We start from the raw sequence: 14,867 nt of genomic DNA, 5'->3' as shown, positions 1-14,867 counted from the left end.
GGCTACCCCTTCCATGGGTACAAAGGACTCTTCGCAAGGATTTACCACAGATAAAATCGTCATTGGAGAAGGCTCAAATGGACAAATAATGCCCACGAACAACATGGTAAAGAACCTTGATGGTGAGAATGTAAAATCTGTAACAGCTCTAGGCCCAACAGTTACGTTTGCAAAAGAGAACGTTTCTCTTACTGATAGCATTTTGCTAACAAATGTTCTAACTGGCATTGTCGCCCCCTCTAGTGAAGTAGCCAATATGTCTGGCTTAAATGTTAGCAATTCATCTAGCGCTAAGACATCATCTAGTCCTGCTTCTAAGGACATACCTATAATTGATTTGGATGCAAATGTTTCGGCTTTCTCACCGCATGCTGGCTCTGACAACTTATCCAAGTCACCTACGCTTTTCACATATATTAGCGCTTCCAATTCTGTGGAAAAGTTGTCATTTAGTGCTCCAACCCCGAGAAAACTGTCCGAAAAAGGCTCCTTTATTGCTGGTTACGGTGACACTCAGAACGTAAGCACTGGCATTGCACTTACGTCTATGAATAATGCCATTTTGGCTTTGGCAAAGTTGTTTGAAGTGCTTGTTATAAAGGCTGAAGTCCACTCAAATCAGCTTAACCAGTTACTTACCGAGCAACTTATAATTTCAAACAGTTTAGAGAAACTGAGCCACTCGGAAAAAGTAAGTCATCAAAAAGTCCGTAATGTCCCAGACCTCCGCTGATGCTGTTCCTTCTGTTCAAATATATAAGCCCATTCCCTTTATCCTTGACCCTATAATTGACCTTACAGAAAGTATGCAAGAGACAATAACTTCACAAAAAAAGAAACCATCTTACTCACGCTTTGGGGCTCAACCCACTGTTTCTGACACAGTGAAATTTTGCCCCCCTCTGATGGGCCCCGTTCATTCTCTGTGGCCATCTCAACTTCTTTCCTCCACAGTTTGTGTAGCTTTATCTCCTGAGCCTTCCTAGATGACTTTGAGGCTGCTTGCAGATCCTTGTTCTTGTGCTTAGACATTAGTGTTGCTTTTGCTTGTGGGCGAGGGTCAATCTCCCCCTTTGCCTCCCCTCCTCTTGTGGAGTCCTGCTGCACAGCCTGGCCTTCTCCCGATCCCTTCCTCAGGGCCTTTGATCCTAGTCCCCTCCGGGTCCTCTCCTCCCAGGTCCTTGTGTGGCTGCATGCTGCAGCTCAACTCTCCGCTTGTCCCCACCAGACCTGCAGGGGCCTGCCTCAGTAGGCCCCCATCTGTGCCCCCATCTATTAGTCCTCTGTGGCACTCTGGGCCTTATCTACTCCTTTCAGGGATCCGCTGGGACTCATACCATAATCCTGTAGGGCCCTCTGTGCACTCTTGCAGCTCTCTAAAATTGTGTTGTGGGGGCCCTAGACCAGCCCCCCATGCCTCCTTACGCCATTCCTTATGTGTGGAGTCTCTGGGTGGAGTTGATGGGCCTAGTCTGGGGGACCCTCAGGCAAGAAGCACTGTACTAGCTCTGGGAGCGTTTATTTCAGACCTTCCTGCTCCTGCTGGGCGTTTACAGTAACTGGCACCGGTGCTTCACTTACTCTCTTCATGTAGTTCCACTGCTGTCCACTAGAGCGGGCTGCAATGACTTGCTCTTCCTTACTCCGGAGGTTAGGGCTTCCTGAGCCTAGGCTGACCGGTGCAGCTGTTTTTGCCTCCTGGTCTGTCAGAGGTCGCGCATGGCTCTACCCAGCTTAGACAGTGCTGGGGAGTGCATCTCCGGCGGCCTCCTAACTGTTCGTCCACACTCTACAGCGTGTCTCACCCTCTCCGTCCTGCCTCCAGCCGCCGGCTTCAGCGCACTCCCAGTCCCAGAGCTCCAGGCCCTCAGGGCTATGCTTCTCTGCAGCAATGCTGCACAATTCTGTTGGCACGCCTGCTCGCAGCAGTACATTTTAGCACTCTAGTTGATCGTTTCCCAAGGCTGGGGAAGGATCTTTATTGTTTCAGCATTGGTTTTTGGCGCTGGTGGGTGTGGGGGTGGGGGTGTGGTGAGAGCCAATCCTGCACGCTGCTCTCTACCCGGTGGCCATCCTGGGAGTCCTTTCATTGTTTTTAAATATTGTGATTACATTGTAAAGATTACAATTGCAAAAGTGAAATGACTTTAAAACGTCTTTGTCTGATCCAAGTTGACAAAATGACACGTTTTTGAGCATTGCATTTGAAAATCTCGAATAGCATGGAAAACAAGCCCTCTATGAGTGGGACTACGGGTGGGAAGACACGTCAAAGGGGACTCGAGGTAAAATTCAGCCTTTTAGAGTGAATCTTTGTAAATCTTAGTGGGCTCTCTTACAAAACAAGTTAAAACATGTAATAACACATTTTATTTTGTTTCAAATATGTAATAACAAATGCTAAGGATGAGTTAATCCAGAACCAAATTTAAAGCATGCATACTTGACAGATCTGAGCTGGGCTCAGGATGAAGGACTCTTTTTGAGACAGAAAGGAAGCTGAAAATCATATTTTCATGTTTGTTCATGTGGTTATTTAAAAAAGATGTGGTACACAATTAACATAGTTAGAAGGGCATGGTCTGCATAAATTGTTAGTGATTACTGCCCCTCTGGAGTGATGAAAGTAATCTCAGTAGTTTTTTTCTCATTTAGAACCTGATGAGGTGGCACCAGTTGTATCCTTTATTGTAAAAGAAGATGAGATGACGCATTCTGTATTACCTCGGGGCGCAAAGGCATGGGGTGGAAGCAACCCTCTTACTGGTGAGTTCAATGAGTTTGCTAAGTGTGAGGAAGTCTCTGGACAATGGAGAAGTGTGGGTAAAGGTTGCATTCACTGGACCGGAGCCTCAGTACCAATGTATCTTAAAAAAGGAAATGCAGAGGTTCCTATAGTGTAACCCCCGGTTTTCCTATTGGTAGCCTTGCCGAATACAAAGCAGAGCTCTTTATGGTGAAGCGAGAAAGGCAGGCTCGACCAAGCACAATTCAATACAGTTGCGATATTAAGAAAGTTAAAGTCCACATAGAGACACTATTTAAGATACTAAATATAATTTAACATACAAGAAGTAAAGTTATAACGGTTGGGTTAAACTCCCCTGACAATGGGGATTTAGTAATTGGGGGGGTGGTGGGGCACTAGTCATAGAATAAAGGCTTATTTTAGAGGTCCAACAAAATGTGTTTCTGGGATCGGCCTCAGACAGAGCAAAGGGAGGACCCATCATATTTTCCACTTTGGCAGGTTTGAAACGCTTTCTCCTACCTTACATGTTTACTATTGCCAGTCAATTTCTGAGCAACATTCAGATATGCTCTTACATTGGGTGGCCCTCAATATAGGAGTTAGAGGACAATCATAACCTAATCTTTCACGATTTTAATTGTCCTCATGCACATGGTTTATTCTAGGACTCTGCAATACTAGATGGCATCCTAAAACTCCACTAGCAGGAGTGGACCAGACTGCCCAGCAAAGTTGCAATGTTTACAAGAGAAAGACATTGGGACAATAAAACTTCCTGCAGCCATGCCTGCATTCCCTCATTCCATTTTCCGTTTGTAATGGTGCTATCACTAATGTGCATTACCCGTGAAGCTGCTGTCTGTCTTTGAATGCTGTGCACATTCACTGCAATAGTATACAGGATTTGTTTTGGAGGAACTTATTTTTTTCTTTCTTGCTGCTTGATGAAGCACCCGCAATCGACTAAAATCACAAGATGTAGGCCTCTTGTTTTTGATATGCCTAGCTGCTTGGTGGATTAAGATGGTTATAAGCAGTGTAGCCAGGCGGGCAAATTAGTTCAACAACACATGTCTGTATAATTGAGTGTTGAATTGAATGAATGCTTTTCTTTTTTTAAGACTAAAGAATTTGACCTTTGTCAATTTCTCTTATTAATGTGAATCTTTCTCCCTGAAGAAGTGTTCCTAAGCATCTTAATTGGCTAACTTATGCAGATGACCTTCTGGTTTTTTAACATACTCTGATTTGTTTACAGCAAAGTTTAAATGTGACTTTGGACTACTCTTTGGAAAATCATCTATTGTTATATTCAAAGAAATTAAATTTTAGGCAGTTTAGCACAGCTCGCTCTAAAGACAAAGATTTCATATGGTATCTTGATAAATTCCTGTTTGAAGAAAAAACACCCGGTAATTAAGGATTTACTATCACGCATTCACAACCTGATATGGGTTTCAAGAAAACATTATTTTTAAGATGTTGCCCCGATCACAAAAATAGACATTATGGAGGCTTATAGATATAACCATCATTGTTCTTTATACAAAACAAACATTCTACCTATTATCATTATTGTATTGAAATAATCATATTGTATTATTTCTACAAAGGCATAAAAAAACTGATCATAAAAGCAAACTTTTATTATAAATGCATCAAACAACTGTGTGCAAAATACGACAAGATATGTCTCCAACCAATTTATCATGGCTGTTAGATCATCATTCGTAAAAGAGTGCCAATACCAACGTTACACTTATTTTTAAAACTAAATTACATATTTGTCACTAAGCTAAATGCTGCTATCTTTCTCCACTCGCCATTCATGAAGTTGATCAGCATCAATTCTTTAGATTGGTCGTTTTACTTTTTACAAAAAAGTAATGCAGATTGGATAGTCTTATGCCTTCACTTATAAAAAGATGCAGATGCAATCCACCAGATGCCAAAACAGTAGAAAGAAGCTTTAGTTGTGTCACTGGTTTCCTATTGTTTGGAGGGTGTTTCTAAACCAGCCGCGTTTTAGGTTTTAGAGACCAAACCTTAGTGGACCTGCAATGTTTACACAAAAGACAGACCAAACTGGCACTGGTAAATGTGTCTGAGCAGTAAAGCTTACTCTTGTTTGGCAGGGGTGAACACTGGTAAAGGGTGCACATAATTCAAAAGACAACATTAATGGGTATAGAGGTCATGAACCACTGTAATATTAGAAACTGTAGATACACTATCCACACTTTAAATGGCAAATTGTATACAATTAGTATCTCAAGGGGTTACTGTTGCAGTAGTAAAGTGGGGAGAAAAGATAATGGCTCAGCAGGCCTAAATATATAAATGAAAGACAACCACTAATATTGACTTCAATTTTCCAGCCCTAGCCCTTGAGCAAATGTTGCACAAATGTCTCCGCTAAGTAAGCAGCTTTACTTATTTAGCAGAGTTTTTAATTAATAAAAGTGCAGTTATTGTGCTACACGTTTGCAATTAGGTACTTGGAGGTTTCCAGGGGAAAAAGAAGTGGATCGACGAATCCTGAAACAGTGTAACACCACAGCAGATTCCTGCATCTAGGTTCCACTAGCAAAGATAAGGCCAGGATGGTTGCAGTTAAGGTATTTCAACTATGAGATTTAGATGGCCCGAGGGGAGTGCAAAAGGGATATGCAAGGCCCCCGGAATGGCCCCCTTACAGATGACCTGCAACTCGAGCAAAGTTTGAATTCTTGTGGAAAACTAACACAGCATTGATTTCTTTGAAGAAGGTCATGGGGCCGTGGGTTCAGGCGTGAATTACAGTGTCTGGTTTGGATCCGGCTCATGGCGGGTGCAGTTTGTTTCAGAATTCCTGGCCAGAGATGTTGCCTGTTGCTGGACTTCATGATCTTGACAAAGGCGGGCCTTTGCGAACGTATCATGGCATTAGAGATGGGTAGATGATTCACCTGTTGGTGAGAAGATTTCAGTGTCCAGCAATTGCCTGCTGCTAAAAGGAGCCGACAAGGGACTTGCGCCACTGGACTGTCAGTCTGGTGTCCACGAGCATCAGATACAGCAGCTTGGTGTCCAGAATCAAGAAGAGGGCCCCTCCAGGATGTGTAGACAATCTGAACTGGGGAAGACCAGAGGGTCCCATGTGCCCCACCACCAAAGCCCACCAAATAAAGAGCAGCATAAAGAACCAGTTGTCTCTTCTGGCTCGAGGGACAGAGGCACCTATTATAACCTTTTGAATGGATTGTGTCCTCCCACGTATTCCTTATCTTTGGTAAAATCAATTTACAGCTTGCTGGTCTTGGAAATCTTTTCTCAGTAGAGGGCGCTGCGCGTCGACGTCCCTCGAGTCGTGTCACTCGAAGGCCTCTGTATCGGCGCCGACGTCACCATAGGTATAAATAGTCTTGCTCAGCGTCCATTGATCAGTTCAGTTTTTCTGCGCTTTGTAAGCCTCAGAGATGCAACGCTCGGTTCTACGCATCGAGAAATCTTCAAAATCTTCAAAAAATACTATATCCTACGATGGCATCTTCGTCTGAAACATCGACGCCATGGTCCGTCTTAAAAAAATGTCGAGATTGAGGATCCGTTAATGACATCTTTTTACCACAAAGGATCTGTTTGTGGTGCATGGGATCAGAGCACCAGTGTTCGGAATGTGAGGACTGCATGTCGATGACGGCGAAAGCCTTGAAGGAGCGTAGGGGGAAGCTAGAAAGAGGTAAGACAGTTACATTTTCTACCCCTTCAAAACTGTCCTTGGCCGAGTCGAGACATTCGTTTCCTCACCACCAAAAGAAACATTCCCGATCGAGATCTCGGAGCGGCTCCCACCACTCGTCGAGATCGAGACACTCTAAGAAGAGGCATCATAGATCTCCCTCCTCTTCATCCTCTAATTCCCCAGAAAGGGTCACCTGCCCCACTAAACGCAGCTCTCCAGCTAAGTGGGAGGAATTTCACAAGAAAATGCTTAGGGTCTTCGAGAACGCGGCCTTGACCCCCTCGGAGATGCTTAGAGGTGATACCCCAGGTGAAAGACCCGAAAAACTAAAACGCTGTGAGTCGTCGAAACCAGCGAACAAAAACCCTCGAGCATCATGAACCCTCGAGTAAAGAAAGTCATTGGGTAAAGTTGCGTCATCGACGCCATCGTCGAAGGTACCTTCGCCGCACAAATCTGTGTCATCGACGCTGTCTTCGACCCCGATGAAGGATACGTGCTCGCGGTCTCAAACCTAAACTACGCCACCGGCACCAGAGGTGACGAAGGTCCCACCCAAGTTGTCGAGAGTGGCGTCGACAATATCGACAACACCGAGTAGGATTCGGGTCCTCTCAAGTACATCAAGGCCCTTTTTTCGAATTTTTCGACGCCATTTGCGGGGTTTGTCGAGACCTGTGACGTCTCCATCAACAACAACCTTTTCCCAAGCAGTATCCACTAATTTCGCTCCTTCTGCTATGGAAATGGGATTTACCACTTATCCAAGATCTGATCATTTCAGAGCGTTATCCTCTATATATGAGGAAGGGGAGGACTCTGGCAATGAGAGACATTTTGGGTTACAAAGAACAACAGTAACCATTCCAGAGGAACTAATTTCTGAGGAAAATAGATTGAAAGATCTACAAGAATCTTTACAAGATGCCAGTGGCATAGATACCTCTCCAGAGGCAGAATTTGCTAGACCAGACCCTGGAGAACATGCAGAAATGCCTTACAAAGCCCTTATGGCTACAATTATGCAATTTATGGGGTGGACAACACTTGCACCCTCTTTCCAGCAAGATGATCCTACTGACATCTTAAATAAAGGGCCTCAAGAAGACCCTATAGTCCATTTTCATGCTGCATTGCAGAGAAATATAGCTGCAAATTGGGAGACCCCTTAAGTTATCCCTGCAGTAATTAAAAAGCTCTCTGCGAAGTACAGAGTATCCGCCTCAGACCCTGAATATTTAAGTAAGCCCCCAACTCCAGAGAGTTTAGTAGTGAAGGCAGCGACGTCGTCAAATAGTAAGTCGGCATACCCCACTATACCACAAGACAGAGACGAGAAAAGATTTGATGCCATGTCTAAAGTCTTTTCAGCATGCAGTATGGCACTTAAGTCTATCAGCGCCACTCGCGTGCTAGCTAGATTCAGCCACACCCTTTGGGAGCGCGCTTCATCAGCGGCTGACTGTCTCCCAGAAGGGGAGGAACAAGACGCATTCTTGAACATGAAGGATGCGATGTGTGAGTCCCTGCAAACAAGTATCGACTCTGCTGACAGCATGAGCAGAGCCATGGCGGCGAGTACCACAATCCGCAGATTTGCGTGGTTGCGGAAGTCTGGTTTTGCTCCTGATGTACAACCCAGGCTTCTGAAAATGCCCTTTGACGGCACCTCTCTATTTGGCAAAAAAGCTGATGACAGCCTAGAGAAATTACAAACCTCAAAGACGGCAGCAAAATCACTTGGTGCTGCAATCCGTCAAACTCCAAGTCGCCCCACAGGTATGTCCTGGAGGGGGAAGCCCTTTCGTTTTTACTCCACATTCAGAAAAAAGGGGCCAGAGACGATTCACCCGTGGTGGACGGGTCAAGGCTACTAAACCCGCTTCAGCAGGTGCCGCTTTACCCTCCATCTGCGTCAGCCTCTTCTAAACCCCTCTGAGGTCTCCCCACACAAAACACCAGTGGGAGGCAGGTTAACTCAACATCTGATAGAATGGCAGTCTATTACGTCAGATGCTTGGGCATTGGAAACAGTTGCCCAAGGTTACTGCCTGCCTTTCCTACATACTCCTCAGTCATCCACCAGGGAACAATTCTTTAAAGCTTCCAGACCCGCTCCTTATGCGGGAGATTTTAGACCTGCTAGAGAAAGGTGCCATAGAACCGGTACCTGTAGTGGAGAGGAACAAGGGTTGGTATTTTCCCTATTTTCTAATACCGAAGAAGGACGGAGGATTGAGACCCATCTTGGACTTGAGAGAATTAAACAAATTCCTCAGGAAGGACAAGTTCAAGATGGTAACCCTTTCTCAGATCCTTCAGGCCCTCCAGCTTCAAGACTGGTTGGTATCTCTAGACCTCCAGGATGCTTACTTTCATGTGCCAATCCATCACAAGCACAGGAAGTACCTGAGGTTCGCCATTGGCAACTCTCATTATCAATTTTGAGTTCTGCCATTTGGACGGACCTGCGCCCCGAGGGTCTTCACCAAGCTAATGGCAGTTGTGGCTGCAAGTCTAAGGAGGCAAAGGATTCATATCTACCCCTACCTGGACGACTCGTTGATCAGAGCAGTGCCCCCGGAACAAGCTCAGATTCATCTAGCTTGTTTGCCACTTCCTCTACAAGCTGGGCTTCTCCCTCAACTTAAAGAAGTCACAGATTATACCATCACAGAAAATCCAGTTCATTGGAGCAGTCCTGAGAAAATCCATGCCACCAGAAGTGAGGGCTGAAGATATTCTACAGATGGTCACCCGGTTTCAAAATGCCCAACGTCTACCAGCCTTCGACTTTTTTGAGGTTGCTTGGCCTCATGGCATCCTGCATTTTCCAAGTGCCAGGGGCTCGCCTGAGGATGTGATCTCTCCAGTGGGCGCTAAGGACCTAGATGTCACAATTCTCAGGGAGGATGTCAGATCTCCTACTAATCCTGGACAGAGTGGCTCGAGACCTTCACTGGCGGGCCTGTCGGGAGAACATCTTGAAAGGAGAACAGTTTTGGCAACCATGGCCGGAGATAACAGTAGTCACGGATGCCTCAATCACGGGGTAGGGAGCCCATGCCAACGACTTGACCATCACCGGTCATTGGTCTCTATCGGAATCCAGACTACACATCAACCTATTAGAGCTGAGAGCGATCAGACTAGCGCTGAAGGCTTTCCTGCCATCAGTACAGGGAAAGAATAACATAATGACAGACAACACAGTGGCCATGCACTACCTCAACAAAAGAGGAGGCGTAGGGTCACTGCCACTGTGCAGAGAGGCAATGCAGCTCTGGTTTTGGGCAATTCAAGAAGGAATCTCTCTATCAGCAGTTCACCTAGCTGGAGAGAAGAACTTGACGGCGGATGCTCTGAGCAGGCAGAACAGTCTCCCATGAGTGGGAACTAGCTCAGGAGATGGTGCCTGTTGCTGGACTTCATGTTCCTGACAAAGGCGGACCTTTGCGGACGTATCATGGCATTAGAGATGGGTAGATGGTTCACCTGCTGGTGAGAAGAGTTCAGTGTCCAGCCATTGCCTGCTGCTAAAATGAGCCGACAAGGGACTTGCGCCACTGGACTGTCACAGCCTGGTGTCCATGAGCAGCAGATACAACAGCTTGGTGTCCAGAATTAAAAAGAGGGCCCCTCCAGGATGTGTAAACAATCTGACCTGGGGAAGATCAGAGGGTCCCATGTGTCCCACCACCAAAGCCCACCAAATAAAGAGCAGCATAAAGAACCAGTTGTCTCTTCTGGCTCGAGGGACAGAGGCACCGATTGTAGCCTTTCTCTGCTCAAAAGATGCAGCGCTTCACATTTTGGGAGCTGGTCTGGCAAATGTTGGGTTCAGCATTAATCCTGCCATCCTTCAGCATGCTCTTGGTGCTTCAGATTAGAGTTGCAGTGGGCAACAGAAGATTGGCGCCAAATCCTCTGCAGATATACGAAAATGCTCAGCGGGGGGTGACTGAAGCCCTTATACTGAAAAACATGCACTATTCAAACATTGAGATAAGAATCTCAGAGGCACTCCTTACATCGGCTACGGTAAGAATGTTAATTAGGGTGTCTGGACCCTAAATCGGTCCTCACAAGCTCCAAGCACACTGCTGTCATTCCCAGTCTCTGGACAGAGCTCCAAAGAGGCATGACCGACCATATGTTGCCATTTCCTACTCTTAAAGGATAGTTCCGGGACTTTTTTTTTTATTGTCCCTACGGTTCGGCCATGTGTTTTTAAGCATAACTCGGTAGATCGTAGAAAACTTTCCTATGGACCTTACCCGACTTTTCGTCCATTAACGCACTCTAAATCAGCCGCCATTTTCTGATAATCCTATCATTTCCCCCCATCGCCCTGGCTCACCTGCTTTTGCCGCACTAAATCAAATCCCCCGCCCCTGAAACAGACTTTATCAAAACATTCATATTCCCCGCCTCTATCCGTGACGTGACTGTGCTGCGTAGGCAAACGCGCCCAGGCGTCTTCTACGCGACTACACACATAACCCGGAAACCAACACAGATCAGCTCACAACACAGCGCGCCACAATTGGGAATATGAAACTGTACTTTTAAATCAAACCGCAAGATTGTAAATTTGGTAAAGTACATTTATTTGACATTAAATGTTTAGAGAATATTCAGCGATTTTCATTTTTATTTGCTCACGTTCCAAAAAGTTCGTTTTGAGGCACGCGATGTTCCTTTGCTGTACACAGGGTCTTAGATCATCTCACAATACAGCGCCACAATTCGGAATATGAAACTGTGGTTTAAAAGCAAACGGCAAGATTGTCCATTTGGCAAAGTACATTTATTGGACATCAAATGTTTAGAGAATATTCTGCGATTTGCATTTTTACTTGCTCTCGATCCAAAATAGTTCGTCTTGAGGCAAGCGATGTTCGTGTGCAGTACACAGGGTGTTGGTTTACGATAAAATAAGCTCTTCGGTCGCACTGATAATCGCATGACTGTTCCAACAACGAGGCACTAGGCCACCACAACGGTCTGTATGTTGCATCTAGCCGTTAGTACCGCGTAAGGGCATACTTGTACTTGGCGATCGTCCCATAAAATGGTCAGGGTGGTAACGTTGTTCACGCGGAGAAGCAACTGGCGGTTAAAAAAGCCATCCGCCGGTGTCTGGTACTCGTGACACATACAATAATGAATGATGTACCTGTTTGAAAAACATAAAAAATGAAATTAGTCTCACCATCAGATCTTTATTAAAATTATTCATTTTATATATTAGGTCGGGAAATTATTTCATAGCTAGGACAGTGCAACTGGGTATTATACGTCAAGGGGGGGCTGTAGGATACTGAGACAGTCCCCCAGTGCAGGAGTTGACAGGGAGGCAGTGCAGGTGGAGAGTGGAAGGGCCCAGGACCGAGGTCGCAGACAGTGGACCAGTTGTAGCAGGGGAGAGGGAGAGAGAAAGCAGAAGCAAAGAGGAAGGTTTTGAGGTGCTTCCGTAAAAGGAGATGGTTCTCCTCAAGATAGTGCGCGGTACAAAACAATATGCCACATAGAACGAACAAGTACAACTTAACCCGTCTTTAAAGCTACTGTATAGTAATTAAATTGCGGTATAAACTCATCTAAAGATTTACTTACATTATATTTGCATTTTCCATTGTGTCTGTGCGTAGGGCAGCCCCGAAATACCACTCCTTCTATGCCGACGTTATTTCTTCTAATGAACGAACATTAAATGGCTTTCGTTTCTGAAATTATATTCATTATCGTTTACGTTATTGCACCACACCCCCAAAAAGAAGTCTTTCGGGATGGTCCCGGCCTGTCAAGGTGAAATAACAATAGAACCTTATACTGAGTCGTGGGCCATTCCGGCACCCGAGCAAAAAATCAAAGCAGCTGACGTTCACTTTGAACGAGCACACATTCCTAGTTAGCTACATTCAGTGTAAGGCCATCTCACAGGACTTGAAATTTACACTCCATCTTTGCATTTTGTGTGCGTGTATTTGCAGCCCCAAAGAACCATAAATACGGAGACATTCTATATATTTTGAAAAATGATTTATATTACTGTTTGGTTTAATTCAATGCGCAAATGAACAGGGTTGGAGAGACGCATTGCATGTACACTGAGCAATCACTTTTATTTACACAATACATAGCTACACATATTCAATGGGCCTGCGACATGAGGAGACTCGAGAGCAAAGTCACAGGTGACACCCGGGTGGTTCGCACTACTGCACGGTGAAGGGAGGGGCAACGGTGGAGAGACACATTGCATGTACACTGAGCAATCACTTTTATTTACACATTACATAGATACACATATTCAATGGGCCTGCAACATGAGGAGACTCGAGAGAACAGACAATCAAATTACAATCATTTAAACCGTGATGTGTATTTCTCAATGAGCTCTTCTTTAGGTGGACATGGAACAGAGGCAATGTTGGGTGGCAATGCAGTTGTCCCCTGCACAGGTTCGTTCACAACTCCATGAATGAGCCTATCTAGGACATCAACAATAAGTCTGTAAATAAAGTCATATTGCATATCCTCAAACACTGGTTTGATAATCCATTGTTTACTTCTTTTAGTAAAGGCCTTATTGTAGCGAAGCGTCCCTAAAGTTCCGGTCGTCCTACTTTGTTGACGGCCAACATTATGGTTATGTGCCAAGACCGCTAGAAGAGTCCGATTTATCATGCCCTCCATGCCAAAATGCAATCGTTTTGGCCTGTACTTTAGGCACATATTGTGGAACACCTCCAAATCTCCTGTGTGGCAGAATTGCGTGAGTCCCCTCAAATCTCTTGTTATAGTTTTATCAAATACAATCTTTTCAATGGCTTTGTGAGTGGGTGATGAAGGAATCAACCACTTCTTCTTCCGTGCCTCCTCTGTGGACAAATGGCCATGTTCACAATTGTGGAAATGTTGGTTTGTGTTCCAACGGTGAACGTTGGTACAGTGTAGCATTACTGACCGCCATTTTTCCAGTAGAATTTCCAACGACCCTCCACATGTTTTTGAGCTCCACCAAAGATGGTTGCTGATTGACTTGGACCACTGTGAAATACCTTGCATATCTTTTTTTTTACCTGCAGCCGACATTTTTTTATTGATTGTTTTTGCAAGATGCCAAACGTCAAATTGGTGATTTATATTTTTGTACTCTTCTCTCATTGTCTTGGCAATTGAAACGTGTCTGTCCGTGGCTATCAGGTCGATCACCATTCCCCGCGATTGTAGTTCTTGCAATGATGCTACAAAGCCAACTTTCTCCATGGCCACTGAGGATGTACTTTGTGACACCTGCACGACCACCGAACTCACAATTTTCTTACTTTCCATGTCCTGAAAGTGGTAGGTGCAGTACTTGGCTGAAAATCATGGGCTGTCGCACTGTCCATCACCGGCTAGCCTGAACCGTTTGCCCGCGAATGTACTATCAATAGACATTTTTTCCATTCTCCAAGCTTCGCTAATGGCTGGAAATAGATAATTGGTTTGGTATTTGTAGAACTGAGTTTTCGCAATGAAATGGATTCCCACAAACTGAAAGAAAGACTCTAACTTTTTAAAACTTGAACCACTAAAAAGTGCAGCCGCTGCACAAAGTAGATTGCCTGCTGGCAGTTGCCCCAGCATGGGTTGTGCAGACCATGAGAGAGGATGATATTTTGTACAGGTGGCATGCATTTTAAGTTTAGTGCCTCGAATTGCACGAGTCACATTAATCAATGGCTCCCCACATACTTCCCCACCAACCGAATGCCCACATTTCATCCGAATAATAATATCAATCAAACAACTATCGAATACAATGAATTTGGCCTCTTTCCTTATACTGTCACTCTGCATCCCAGCTGGTTCGGCCTGTAACGTTGAGGACATGTCACTCACATGAAAGGTAGAATCTCTGATATCGTCTTCCGCTATGTTCAGTGATATTGATGGTGTTTCATTGTCGTCCACTTCATTCTCTTCCATTGCAACATCTGTTCCTTCTCCGGCGATGGGTGAATAAAACAATTTCTTCAACTTTCTCGCGGTCTTAGTTTTTGCGGGTGTGGATTCTGTGAATTGATCTCCGACTGCATCCGAACTACCAGGAGGACATTCACTATCAATGGCTGGTGGTGGTATAGCTCCGTTGTCAATCATTTCATATTCTTCCCATTGGCACGATGCATCTCCAGTCTCAAGTCCCTGCCAAAAGGTTTGACAAGCAACATCTCTCGTTCGCTTCACTGTCTGTGTAGATCTAGTTCGTACACCCACTCGCAACTAGAGGACAGATTGGAAAAGGGATGTTCAGTTTAAACACAACTTACAGTATTGAACTATTAACAGTGAAAAACAACATAATATAGTGACCAGGACACTAACCTTCTTTTGCTT

General features: G+C 44.9%; 1 protein-coding gene across 2 annotated transcripts in view; it reads left to right on the top strand.

The window, feature by feature from the left end:
- Positions 1 to 14,867, top strand: part of LOC138583260 (zinc finger protein 436-like) — a 336,884-nt gene that overhangs the window by 251,627 nt on the left and 70,390 nt on the right. For both annotated transcript variants that reach the window (XM_069655337.1, XM_069655336.1), the window contains exon 6: positions 2,656 to 2,766. In XM_069655337.1, coding sequence (XP_069511438.1) covers positions 2,656 to 2,766 — 111 coding nt within the window. The remainder of the gene's footprint in view (positions 1 to 2,655; positions 2,767 to 14,867) is intronic.

This window comes from Ambystoma mexicanum, chromosome 3q, assembly GCF_040938575.1.
Source record: "Ambystoma mexicanum isolate Mex_15411 chromosome 3q, UKY_AmexF1_1, whole genome shotgun sequence".
NCBI classification, from domain to species: domain Eukaryota; kingdom Metazoa; phylum Chordata; class Amphibia; order Caudata; family Ambystomatidae; genus Ambystoma; species Ambystoma mexicanum.
This window is presented reverse-complemented; position numbering and strand designations above follow the sequence as displayed.